At 38.5% G+C, this 13,839-nt stretch overlaps 1 protein-coding gene across 3 annotated transcripts in view; it reads left to right on the top strand.

Moving 5' to 3' along the window:
• JPH1 (junctophilin 1) overlaps positions 1 to 13,634 on the top strand; it is a 61,448-nt gene extending 47,814 nt beyond the window's left edge. Inside the window, exons 4-6 of one of the 3 annotated variants that reach the window (XM_033155443.1) lie at positions 3,093 to 3,733; positions 11,003 to 11,098; positions 12,968 to 13,634. In XM_033155443.1, the coding sequence (XP_033011334.1) occupies positions 3,093 to 3,733; positions 11,003 to 11,083 (722 nt within the window). In that variant the 3' untranslated portion in view covers positions 11,084 to 11,098; positions 12,968 to 13,634. Of the gene's footprint in view, positions 1 to 3,092; positions 3,734 to 7,569; positions 7,652 to 11,002; positions 11,099 to 11,285; positions 12,074 to 12,967 lie in introns of those variants that run through there. The other 2 variants (XM_033155442.1, XM_033155444.1) reach the window with 2 other exon arrangements.
• Positions 13,635 to 13,839: the final 205 nt, after the last annotated feature.

The raw sequence follows: 13,839 nt of genomic DNA, 5'->3' as shown, positions 1-13,839 counted from the left end.
TTCTTATACTAGCCCTTTAAAATACTCAGGAGATGAGTAATTAGAGGCTTCTGCATGGAGTATTGCCAGACACATTCATTGTCTTTATTATAAATATATATTTATAGCTGCCATAAATATTTGTCCTAACTGAAAACCTTGCTTACAAACTCTGTCTGTGAATAGGGTTTTCGTGTTATATTAATTTGTTTTAAGAACACCATTTTAATAGTGAGTCCCAGAATTTTCCTTTGCATAGTTAGGATTTATTTCTGTATATGTGTTTCTCTATATGCTTTTAGGTTATGTGATGAGACAGAGCTGGTATACAGTTATACTGCCTTTGCATTCTCTCGGCATTCTTTCCTGTTTATGGGAATTATCTCCCCAGGAAGCCTGTCTGGCACCTACAATAATGTATTTTTGGCACCAAAAGGTGATTTTTCCTTTTAGCAGGCCTTTTTTTATTTGATGAGCAACTCTTCTGCTGCAGTAGTTTTTAATCTGTTGTTTTATTGATGTTATTGTGTGTTCATTGGGGGTAGGGCTGAACTCTCTGTAAATAATCACTGAACATAGGAAAATGTAACCTAACCTTGAAATGTAACCTAAACATATGAAAATGTAACCTAACCTTGAGCACCAGGTCAGTGTGGCCATAGCTCAGTGGTAGAGCACATGCTTTATCTGCAGCAGGTTTGAGATTCAATCCTCAGCCTCTCCAGGTAGGAATGAGAGTGTCTCCTTCCTGAATCCCCCTGGAGAACTGCTGCCAGTCAGTGTTGACAGTACTGGGCTAGATGGACCTGGTAGTCTGACTCAGTATAAGGCAGCTTCCAATTTCCTATGACTAATAAATGTAAACAAATAAATATTAAACGAAACACTGAGGATTTCATTCATGGTATGTCCCGCAGAGGACCCTAAGGTCCATGAATAATAATAGCTTAAAGGTCCCGGGCCCTAAGAAAGCCAGACTATCCTCCACCAGGGCCAGGGCTTTTTCAGTGATGGCTCCGACCTGGTGGAATGCTCTGTCCCACGAGACTAGGGCCCTGCAGGACTTGATTTCCTTCCGCAGGGCCTGTAAGACAGAGCTATTCCGCCTCTTCAATTTGAATTAACCTGATCCTTTATTCCCTTTCCTCTTCTCTGAAGAAATCCTTTCTGGGACCCCACATTTAAATTCTTCCCTGGTCTCCTTGCTGGTCTTAATAGGACCAACTTGGCCAGTTAGCCCTGGTGATCTACTGACTGGGGTTTATTTTCCCTTTTCCCAAAATGACCCCTGAATTTTTGAATTTTATTGATATTGATGCTGCATTTTATGTTGTATTTTATGCTGTTTCTAAGTCGCATTTTAATCAATGTTTTATATTTGCTGTTAGCCGCCCTGAGCCCGGTTTTTAAACTGGGAAGGGCGGGGTATAAATAAAAATATTATTATTATTATGTTTCAAATGTGTATCACAGACACTCAGAGATACATCTCTGTTATGTAACTGATTTTAATTTATTTTAATTAAAGCAGAAGCCGTTGCCCCTTAACATGCCAGTGCATATGGGTATGTGTCCCCTGGAAGTAAAAATAAATAAATGTTCCACAACTGTTGAGTTTCAGAGCTGTGTGCTGGAAATTATTATACTGTTCATAAGTCTTTAGGTCTAGAAATTAATTATGCAGCTTTCCCTTCTAAAATTATGCTGGTTGTTTAAGATAGGGCTTCTAGATACTTTAGAAGAATCAGGCTATGGTAGATGCATAGGAATCTACCATTGTTTATTGAGAATGCATGGCAGAATTTGTATTTGTATTTGTTTAAAAACCAAAATAAAAAATGTGTTTTTAAAGAAAAAATGCATGGCAGACATATGTAGCAAAGGGTTGATATAAAAATTGAATTTGATTGTGGTTTTCACCAAGCGTCAGTGATGATAAGACGAAAAGCCCAAAGAGGGATAGAGAAGTACAAATGGCACCAGAAAAGTCTCCTTTGGAGAAAGGGTTCACTTAGGTCCCTTTTCTTGCAAGCCGGTGGTAGAAGATTGGAGTAAATGCTGCTCAATGTGAGTTAAAACTGCCAAAAAGCAAAACAGAAAGAGATAATAATCAAATGGAAGGAAGAAACTTGATCAAGCGTAATGCTGTGAAACAAACTTAGAGGTGATAGGAGTCAGCAAATTAGATGAGAGACGTGATCCTACGCCCATTGAAGTGAACTGGCAAACACTGCAGGCTCAGCCCATGTATTTGAAATGTGATACAGCCACAAAAGTGCTAATGCTATTTTAGGCTGTGTATGCAAACGCAAGACATGGAGAAGCAAGGTGATAGCCCTCTTCTTTGCCTGCATCTACGGGATCTGCATGGATTACTTGGTACTTCAGTACTGGAAAGATGCAGACAAGAAGGAAATTCAAAGAAATAGTAATGCCAGAAATGAAGCTGCTTGACCCTGGAAGCTGCTTCAGGAAGAACTGACTTTGAAACTTGCACATGTTACCATAAAGAATGCTTTTAAGTGGTGAAAACTTGCAGTGTAAAAACACTGGGCATTTTGCCACAGTTCTGTTTCAAGTTGCCCTCAACTCACTCTCCTGTTTTAATTTTGGTATACATGGGCTTACATTTTGAAATCAGGATGTAGAAAAGAAAGTGTCATATCAGAACTTGTGTCCACATTTCTTTTTCTGGGGTGGAAATGGGAGCAGAGTCCTAGGCTTCTCTGATGTCTTGCTCACTGATTTGATTTCAAAATGCAATTTCTGATGAAACGTTTCCAAGTGCATTTGTTGACAGAGAACACAAAACAAGGAAGAAGCAATATTTAAAAGCTGCATCTGTAAATACAGTACTAATGAAAGCTTTTCCTATGCTTTAGCTGAAAGAAGGGCATAAAAATAAATCCACTAGTATTTATGATTTTATTTCTTCAGAAAAAAAATTAAAATTGTAAAAGCGATTAATCCAAAAGAAAAATATCCCACAACAGTGAAAGAGAGTAAAAACTGTAAGTCTGTTAGATGGAAAATGCTATTGATCTCCTTATTTTTGTTTCAGTAGCTTGATACAAGTGCTCAAGTTTAATTGCTTTTGTCACTGTTAATTTTAGGTCCTGATTATATCAAGCAGCGATTTCAAGAAGGTGCAGATGTTAAGGAAATCCCTGAAGAAAAGGCTCAGGAAAAAGCACCTACACCAAAAGAATCTCCTCACTTTTATCGAAAAGGCACTACACCTCCTGGGACCCCGGAAGAGAGCCCAAGGCAAAGCCCTCTCCCCTCTGCTGAGCCTTCCCCTGCAAAACAAGGCAAAAAGCAAAACTCGTCCTCTGAGGTCAGACTAATCCAAGAAAAAAAGAATTTACCTAGTGAAAATGTGACACCTGTGGTCAACAAACCTCTTTATTCGAAAGCACCTGTGAAGGAGGATATGATGGTAAAGCCCCAGCCAAAGTTGTCACCCCGCAACAATCCTACCAACACAGAGAATGGGGAGTTGCATGATCATTACCATGGCTATTACGTGAAACCGAATCCAACAAGGTACCCATTTGAGCTCGGGGAAGACGAGGACCATGCCAACCCTTCATCTTCAGCACTTGCACTAGTAGCATCAGCTCAGAAGCCAAGCCCCAACAAATCTGGGATTCAGTTAGATGCCAAAGAATCATTAAAGAAGCCTGAATCTGTTGCACCAAAGAATCCCGCAAATAATGACTTCTATTCTTCAGTGGAAAGAGAAGTCAGTATGGTAGGTACTGGGCATGGAGACCTCAAGTCTGTGCATAGGCCAGAAACCATGTAAGATATTTCTGTTTAGATGAGTCGGCCTCTGAGTGGCCAGACATACTCAGTGTATTTGGTGGCGTTTGCCTGCTATGTTTTATGTTTTCAGTTTAGTTTAAATCTCTGTCAGAATTATCTCACCTTCAAGGGTACAAATGAGAAGCAGTTAATTTGAAGCCTACATAGAACCCTTTCTGGATTCCTGTTCTTTAGGACTGGGCTCTGCAATCCTAACTGAGCACAAACCTTTCCCCCATGGAAACAAGGTATTAAAAAACACTCCTCACATTCAAGGTGCCCCATGCATTTATGTTATGTTATGGAAATTGAAAAGGTACTCGGGATAGATCCGTTTCACAGCAGGGACATTTATAAAATCAACAACATCAGTCAGTTTGATCTCAGTGCTCACATTTTTCTCAACGTTCACATCAAATTAGTATCTATGTAAAATATGCTCATAAAATATTTGGCAGGGATTAAAGCTAGCAGTGTGTACGAAATTCTCCCTTTCTTTCACCACACTTCAATAATACTGATAAAGTCAATGGTGACTCTTTCACTGAAAGGCTTTTACTTTTCATACACACATTAACCCTATTCAGGCATCCAAAAGACTGCATGGGGTCTTAAACTGTAGAAGGGGGTCAGAGAACACATGCAAGCCCCGTGTTCTTACAGCTTGGCTTCACTGAAGCCTGAAGAGGGCTTCTAAGTTCTGACTGTGCTTTAGAAGTCTTCCTAAAATGGAAGAACCTCCAATACCAAGGTCACTGGGCAGCTTCTAAGTACCCCATTCAGATAATCTTGCAAATTCCTGCTCTAACAGCACACCTGATACCTGCAGGCTGGTTGCGGTTCAATGTATCCCCATTTTGATTGCTGCAAGTCTAAATAGGCTAGCAGGATCAGCATAAGTTGCTCAGTGACAGTTCTGGCAACCCCACCACCATCATTTCTAAACCTGGTGAACTAGTAAGTATTTCCTTTTTCCTTTCCTTTCCTTTCCTGTGTCTGCAGTACTTTGGACTCACTGGAGGTCTGCCATCTGCAAATGTCCTAAAAACACCGAGTTACTTCTTCATATTACTAACATGTCCTTCAGACATTGCAGCAGCAGCAGCAGCAGCAGCAGCAGCAGCAGCACGAAAGCTCCTTACCCATGACTGCATCACACACTGCCACTAATGGGTCTGCCCATGTGCTGTAAGGCTTATCACATGGGTTTATCCCATGCAGTTGCCACCTGGCTAAAATTAAGGGTGACAGCTGGATGGGAAGGATCTGTGTGTGGTTGACCCCACTCACATAGTGACAAGCTTTTGAATGCTTTGGCAGCGGTGTGGAATAAAGTCACAGATAAGAGGCTTTTTGAGATATCACCTAAGGAAGGGCACCTAATGCAAAATGGACTGCTGAACAAATACTAATTTCATGCCACTGATAAACATGGCCATATTGGCAATTCAACACCAGTTTGATGGGCAACTTGGGGAGGGAGGAATCTGCTTCACACTGGAATTACATTTGCTGGTGCTATGCCAGTGTTTGACTGGCATTGTTTGCATTCAGCACTGGGGATTGGCTCATTCTAATAAATAGTTTTATTTAACAGCAGATTGTGCTCATAAATCAAAACTAAAGATTGTTTCCGCAATCAAGATTTACTGATTATCATTTTAGGGGTGTTATCCAGTGAAAACAACTTCTGTTTTCATGAGCAAAGATTAATTGGGTTTTCTCACACTCACCCCCTAGCTGACTACCTTGGTTCATTCATACATTGCTGTGTTTATGCTGTAGATGAGAACTTACCCATCAAAGATTATAAATTTCTTTTTCTTTCACAGAACTGCTAAGGAAGCTTCTCGCATTGTATTTTTATATGTAATAATAATAATAATATTTATTATTTGTACCCTGCCCATCTGGCTGGATTTCCCCAGCCACTCTGGGTGGCTTCCATCAAATATTTCACACCTTTAAAATACAATGTGTGAACTGAAGAAATGTATGTTTGTAAGCGTGCATGGGTGCTTTAGAAAAGAATTTGAGATAGACTGTAGCTCCCTTACAGTGCATCCTTGTGTAGGAAACATGGGGTTTGTACTGTGCAACAATTGAGGAAACTTTTATTTCAGGATGTGAGAGAATAATCCAAAGGCTATAATCTTATCAGAGATGATTGACTCCTTCACCTTCCTGAAATTTTGGATTAACTTTTTGAATGTGCAAAGAAATCTGTGGCTAAAGCTAGTTCAGGAGTTGTCATCCTAGGACGACTGATCATGTAAAACTGGTTTTCAGGGCACAGTAAAAGGACACCAAACCAAACTACAGCTAATATTTAGAAGCATAGGGGGGGGGGGAAGGAAAACAGAAATATTAACTTAATGGTCATTTCACAGATGATTGTTTTCTTACATGTAAGTTGCCTTACAAGAGCTTTGCCCTAAAGGGCAGTCTAGAAATATTTAAAATAATTTGCTGCAACTTTTGTGTAGATAAAAAATACACATAAATACAGAAGTGATGCCAGTTTAACATGATGGCAGTGAAACGTGGCCTGAGTTACTGAGTTAGCAAACACACTTACAGTTCTTCTGCTCTGTTTCAGAGAGTTTCCCAAATATCCAGATAAGGATGCAATTGATTCTTTGTCAAGTGAATGAATTTCCTCGATTGTTAGTTTGAATTTTGCCAAGTGAAATACCTGTCCTCCACCAATATAGAGACTGACACTGTGTGTTTATGATTGCACACGCACACACGCAACCCACCACAACCCAAAGGGTGTGCTTATGATTACCCCTTCAACCCACTTACATGCTTTGCCCAGAAATATATATAAATATATAAAATGATGCAGATTGTATTTCTGCAAGGATTAATAATGAAAAAGCAATAAGTATAAACAGGATGAAAGAAAATTTAACAGTTTATTATAATGTTATAGTAAAGTAATAATGTTATTACAAAAATATGTGCATCAGGCTTACCGGTATATTTTAATGTTCACAAAATGCAAGAAAATCTCATTTTTGGTTACTAGGTATTATAGATTCACATGAAGCTGTAAGACGATGACTGTGCCTTCTGTATGCAGTTTTGCTGTGTCACAGAGGGCAAAAAATGAGAGGAAGTCTAAAAATAAAACAATTATTGGTGGTTAATGAGTAACATTAGCACCTCAGTGAGACAGAAGTTAAAGTGAATACACAATTTAGCAGTACCCAGTTAAGTTAAAATGTTGATGATGGTAGCTGACTGAATTATATTGGAATAAGCGTCTTCCTGTTTTAAAAAAAAAAATCAAGAACAAAAACAAGTATCAGGGAACTGTGCGGAAAGTCACTGCCAACCAAACAACTTCAGAGAGAATGGACAAGTGGACTTTTAGCAAATTCCACTACCATCCCTACGTCCACAGCACAGTTGCGGGTGGGGGAGTCTGCAGAGAACATTAGAGGAAAGGTTAGTGCCTTTATGCAAGAAGGGTATTCTGCTCTTGCATGGACACCATTGGATACAATTGAATGTGTGCTACAAATGAGGTAGCTCAGTTTGCTTTTTACTTATTTCAGAGCAAGAGATAACCTCTCTGTCCTCAAAATATCTCCTGTGTTGCTTCCAGTTATTTTGAGCATCAGAAATATTTCCAAAATGATCTGTGTGCTATCAAAGTCTAGTTGGCACAGAAGTTTTGTATAATGTTGCTTGCAGATTTTCCTTTTGTCTTCAGTACTATTTCAACGCTGGGGGGGGGGGGGATTACCTTCCTTATTCTACCTCTTCTCCCAGCCTTTTCAGAAACAGAGACCCTCCAGTGAATCATTCCGCAGAAATGAGAACCACAAAGCTATTGGAGATACTATCTGATGAGGTTTGACAGCTTAATCAGAAGTGCCAGAAAATGTTTTGAATAAGTTTTGGAGTACTGAAATGATTTTTTTGTTTATATGACAATATATTGGTAAACTACTACGTACATTTATAAGGGATACACAGATTCTAAAAAATAAATAAATAGAACTATGTGAATAAATCATATCATTGGGTTAGGGGACTACCTTATATCAAGCCAAGCAGCTGGTCTACGCAGCCCAATACTGTCTGCTTTCATAGGTAGAGACTTTTCAAGTTTGGAGCCAGATATCTTTCTTGTCCTGGTACATGATGTTCTTTTAGCCAAAGAAAACAGAGACTGGCCATGGGATCAATGAGCAACAGCCCTCCCTTTCACTGTGCTCCATAAATAAGGGAAATCTGCATGAAAAATAAGAACTACGATTAGTTATAATAGTAGACTAATCAGAAACTAAAATTAGCTTTTTATAGTTGATCATCTTTTTATTTTAATATGCTACCTCCTAACAGTGAGCCAATATGTCACTGTATTATACCGCAATGTGCTTTGGTTTTTTTTCCCCTTTTAATTACTTATTCATTTTACATGCTTCCCTTTTTTATGCCTTAAGCTTACTGTTATATAAGAGTTGTACGGACAATTCCAGGCATGCATAACGCTTTTCTGTTACAGCTTCTTTCTAACACCTGTTCAAATCAGTCATGGAAAGCAGAGACTAATTTTGCCTTTTTCTATTTTAAGCCCTTGTAGAAAGCTGTGAGGCCTTATTTATGGCGCTTCACCCTAAAGCATTTTGAAGTCACACTATTAATGTTTTAAAAGACAGAATTAAGAGTCACATTTTTAATTCCATGGGTGGAGCAAAGTTCTCTGCAGTTTCTTTGATCAATCCAAAATGCCTAAGCAATTTAGAGCGGGGTTTTTGTCGTTGCTCAAGGTACCCCGTCCCATTTCTCATTCTGTTGTTCACACTCCTTGAAACTCTCCATTTATCTTTCTTCATAATCCAGCAAAGCATAACCTTTTTATTTGAGCTTAATCCATAAATTTAGTTCCACGGTAACACTTAAGGCTGCATTCACATGGTAGTTAATTTCATTTCCCTAACTGTTAATTTCCATATTATATTTGAGCTTTCACATGATATAAAAGACACTTCTGGAATTCTAGTGGAATATAGTGCAAGTTTAGGATCATTTGGCTGTTAATTGGCTCCATATATAACTCATTTGCAGCCCCATTAACCCAAAAAATAACAGGCATAAAGTGACAAAATTTGTGTCATACATCACTTCCCTGCTGTTTTTATGGGTAAGTCATGAGGGAACGGGATGTGGGTGGCACTGTGGTCTAAACCACTGAGCCTACGGCTTGCCGATCAGAAGGTTGGCGGTTTGAATCCCTGCGACGGGGTGAGCTCCCGTTGCTCAGTCCCTGCTCCTGCCAACCTAGCAGTTCGAAAGCACATCAAAGTGCAAGTAGATACAGTAAATAGGTACCACTCTGGCGGGAAGGTAAACGGCGTTTCCGTGCGCTGCTCTGGTTCGCCAGAAGCGGCTTGGTCATGCTGGCCACATGACCTAGAAGCTGTCTGCGGACAAACGCCGGCTCCCTCAGCCTATAGAGAGAGATGAGCACGCAACCCCAGAGTCATCTGCAACTGGACCTAACGGTCAGGGGTGCCTTTACCTTTACCACGAGGGAACAGAAACATACTATCTGTGTGTGTGTGTGTGTGTGTGTGTGTGTGTATCCCACCCATCTGGCTGGTTTTCTGCAGCCACCATGGGCAGCTTCCAACAAAATATTAAAAATACAATTAAAACATCAAACATTAAAAACGTCCCTAAACAGATGCAGAAAGGGTGGAAGAGTTGTGAAGTTGTCTCCAATGGTGTTTGTTGTTGTGCCACACCACGCCCACTGCTGTGAGTGGAATTTAGCTTGACATGCCAGTATATTCGTCAAAAAGCCACAGTTCCGTAATGCAACAGATACTGCAGTGTGAAAGGAATGTTAGAAAAGGAGAAAGTGTTAGTCACGAAAACTAATGCAATATCCCCCGAATCTGAATGCACTCTAATAATGCTGGGAACATATTGGGATTGAAATGTGCCTTTGAAGGTTGCTCTGAGATTATGCATATGGTGCAGCAGAGGCTGCTCTCCTCAGTTTAGAGCTGAGGTATGAACCGCCATGGCAGTAATGTGTGGCATCATCCAAAACGCAGACTGTTGTGGTGAGTTTCTGGGCCACCATCAGCCACCTTCCAGAACGAGTAGTTGGTGGTATGGAAGTTTTTCATGTTAGGCCCCAGGTCAATGTGTTACACATTGCAGGCACAGATGATTAGGATGCCATTTCCAATAGCTTCTACATAATGCACTGCTCTAGCTGTTTGAAAGGTGGAGGAACAGCACTTCTTCATGATCCACTTGAGCAAGTTAGGATAATAGATGACTATATGCTCTTTTTTGTGTTAAAGGAAAACCCACGTAGTTTAAATTGTGAGAAGTCAACAAGAAATACATTTCTTTTAAAGAAGAAGAAGCGATTTCATACCTTTTTATGGGCCAAGCATGACCTGCTTATAATAATCTTTTCACTTTCACTGAAACCATTAAAATGTCTATATTTCAGGCAGAGGTGATGGTTAAGTTGGTTGTGCTTTCTTACCATTTTTACATCTATTAACAGCAAAACATCTCAAAGTGAAATTTCTTCTGCAGAGGATTTGTATAATCTGGCTCAGATGAGGGAGCGGAGAATGTATGGCTGACATTGCAAGGGCTAACATTTCAGTATAGTTCTTTTGCTAATCTTTGTTTGCTTTTGCAAACGTCAGCGAATTTTGTTTTTTCCACTTGCCACAAAGGCAGAAAATCTTCCTTCAAAATATATTCTTTATAGTATTTTGTATAGCAAATAGATATCAAGATGAAATGGGGTTAAAGCCTTCCACTTTTTTTTTCAGTCTTCACCTGCACTTCTAAGAACCTGTACACTGTTTGAAGCCCTTAGTGTTGCTCTGTTTTCCACTGCATAACTAGATTTCTAGGAGAAAAACTGCTCGATCCATATGATAATCACACTTTTATTTACTTTCTCCTATTTTAGAATAAAACATAGTTGGATGTCTCAAGAAGTCACACTAAAGATGTGTTGAATCAGAAACAAAATTTATTGCTTTCAAAATAACATTTCAAGAGGGCACAATAAAACTACAAAGAAGAACAAGTCACATCTTGTGTTTTTGCTATTATGACACAATTTAGAAGCAGCATAATGTTCAAGGTTACAGTTGATCTATTCATTATCTTATTTTTTGTGTGAATGTAATCAAACTCCATTTTATTTCACTTTCAGGGTCCTAATTCAATCATGATTGTCCTGGTAATGCTGTTGAATATTGGTTTAGCCATTCTTTTTGTCCATTTTCTAACTTGATTGGAATTAGGAAAGGTAAGAATGGTCTCGTGTTTCTCCTGAAATTCTCTCCTCCCCCCAAATCTCAGTTCTAATCCTTCCCATTTCAAATGGCAAAGCTTTACTATTTGCAAAGTTTAATGTTATTGGCACTTTAATTTTAGCTATGCCTGAATGTGATTCAACATAGTTACTTAATGATATAACTGTTTTGATCCTTCAGTGAAGTCATGACAACTAGTGGCGTAAGCCCACAGTTCTCGGCAGTTGTGTCATCAGCCTTTTAAATGGCACGAGTCATGTTCAGACACAGGGAAGGAGGCATGGAATTAGGATGGGACACAAGAGAGATGAAACTTGGAAAACTCAGCCAGGGGCCTGAGCAGCAGTTCCTCTGCTGAGGATTTGTGGCTTTGAGGTCCTCTGAAAGCTGAAGCCAGCAAGCAAGGTGGAAAAAAAAACCCTCACACACGAGCGTGCACACACACAAGCTTGCTGAAGCAGCCCAACAAGTAAAGTGTGTTGGTTACCCCATCTGTTCCAGCAAAGAGTGTGACTAAACTGGAAATGTACAGAGCTGCACTTTTGATGATGGAAGCTAACAGCTGCCTTACTATTTTGCCGTCTGATGTTTTTTGTGGGGGAGATGGGAAAAGCGACTGCCAGAGGAATGTGGCCAGAGGATTCTGTTGCTGTGGAAGCGATTCCAGTATTCACTCCTATCTCATTAGAAGAAATAGTTAGCAGCATCACTCACCAGTCTTATTCCATTACCTGCTGCTTTTAAAATCTCCTTGCAGTTTTCTGGGAGATCGTGTTTCATTTGCTCATGCATGATTCTGTTAATTTACTATTTATTTAAAATCATTGTACAGCCATAATGTAATAATGTAGACCAGCCTGGAAAACTTCAGTCGTTTTCACCTGCTTCAGAAAAACAAAGCCTGTAGCATATGTGCAGTATAGATATTTTCTTAGAAAGGTCAGTTTCTTCACAATATTTTTTTTTACCTAAGCTGGTAAAATCATCTTCCTCGAAGGCTTAGCAGGCAATATGCAACAGTGTTTTGAGCCATCATTTATATCTTCCTAGTGACAGTGGCAAGCAGAATTGTTTTTTTATGCTGTGAAATTTATCGGGATGTATCGGCGTACTGGATGAGCAAGGTAGAATATTTTGATAAGTGTGCCACTCAGCAGTTTGGGTCTTAACTCAATATTGCAAAATTTTGCTGGCATTTAACAGTCTTGCCTGATTGCACAATAGAAACTGTTCATTAACATAATAAATAATTATTTTTAAAGGTCAGGCTTCATGTTGAATACATTCAGGTAGAGCATTTAAGTCTGTTAACAATGACTGATTATCAGTTTGATGCCTTTTAATGTTGTTAAAATGAGTCTGTAATCTTACCTCAGCCAGTTAAAACTTAAGCCTCAAACTTTCATTTGGATTCTTTGTCTTAACTAGATTTACAGTCCTGTGTTTGATGATGTGATCCATTTCCCCCCCCCCTCCCTGCTGTAGTTACTGTATTCCATATTACTCAAAAGCATGCTTGTTTACTTATAGGAAAATTGTACATGGAGTGGTCATTTTGAAGGTCAGCATTTTAATTAGAAATAAAAAGTAAAAGGTTTGGGTTTATCTGAGAGAAAAGAATACTTTTCAGGAGTTTTATCCTATTTGTAAATTATTATAATTATAATTATTGCTGTTATTATTATTATTATTATTATTATTATTATTATTATTATTATTTGCATGGTTTAATAGTGAGTTTTCTTCATAACTACATTAGCAATTGTAAGAGGCAGCCCATAAAATGGAAATAAATAAGGGATGGTTTTTTGTAGCCTGGAACAGCTCAAAGCAGGGCAGTAATACAGTGGCATTTTTTGCAGAAGTGAGTTTGAGAATCCTGTGTTTTGACCAGTGTGGAAATCACGAAGAAAGCAGAAAGGCAGCAAATGAAACGTTTAACAACTTGTGTTTGTATGTTTGTTAAGGAAGGAAAACTTGTTTTACTTTCAAATTTAGAAAACTACTTCTTAATTGAGATTCAGGTTTTTTAAATTGTAACAAGCCTTGATGTCCTATATAAACACACTTTCTTATCTACAGTTCACCCCAGTTAAGTTATTGCTTAAAATAATTTTGTAACTGACATTTAAATTTTATTACATGTTTATTTTAAAAAAAACATGGCTTTTGAAAATGTTTATAAATTTAAGCATGCTATTTCCATTTATAAATATGTATGATTTATAAACTTTTTTAAAAAACGAAGCTCCAATCAAAAATTGTTGGTATTTTTCTAAAATGTGCACAGCTGTATTTTACATAAAAGGCTATTTATAGATGGTTGTATACTGTACACTACATTTTGGACAGCTCATTGATCTGCCAATGTACTTAATGATATGTCACTTTGTCTATTTAAAATTTCTTGCTGTGAATGAACTCTTTATCTAATGAGCTTCTTTATTTATAATTCTGGAACCCAAAATGGATAATGTACAGTTTTCTTAACTGTATTTGCTCTAATAAAAAGAAATTGTTACTAATGTGTATATGGGTTTTCTCTTTATATATATTTGAAAACCTGTGGTCGTCCCCCCCCCCAACTTAACAAATGTGAAATTGATTAGCAAACGATATGTATCATTTACAAATGAAAATCTCTTGTCTTACCTGCCGTGTTTTCCCTTGCCTCATACAGATTAAATGCTTTATATAGTTTCCAGTTCAATGGTATGAATAATGCTTCTGTAAA

Source organism: Lacerta agilis, chromosome 7, assembly GCF_009819535.1.
Source record: "Lacerta agilis isolate rLacAgi1 chromosome 7, rLacAgi1.pri, whole genome shotgun sequence".
In the NCBI taxonomy this organism is placed as follows: domain Eukaryota; kingdom Metazoa; phylum Chordata; class Lepidosauria; order Squamata; family Lacertidae; genus Lacerta; species Lacerta agilis.
Note: the sequence above shows the minus strand (reverse complement) of the source record. Positions and strands in the feature narration are given on the sequence as shown.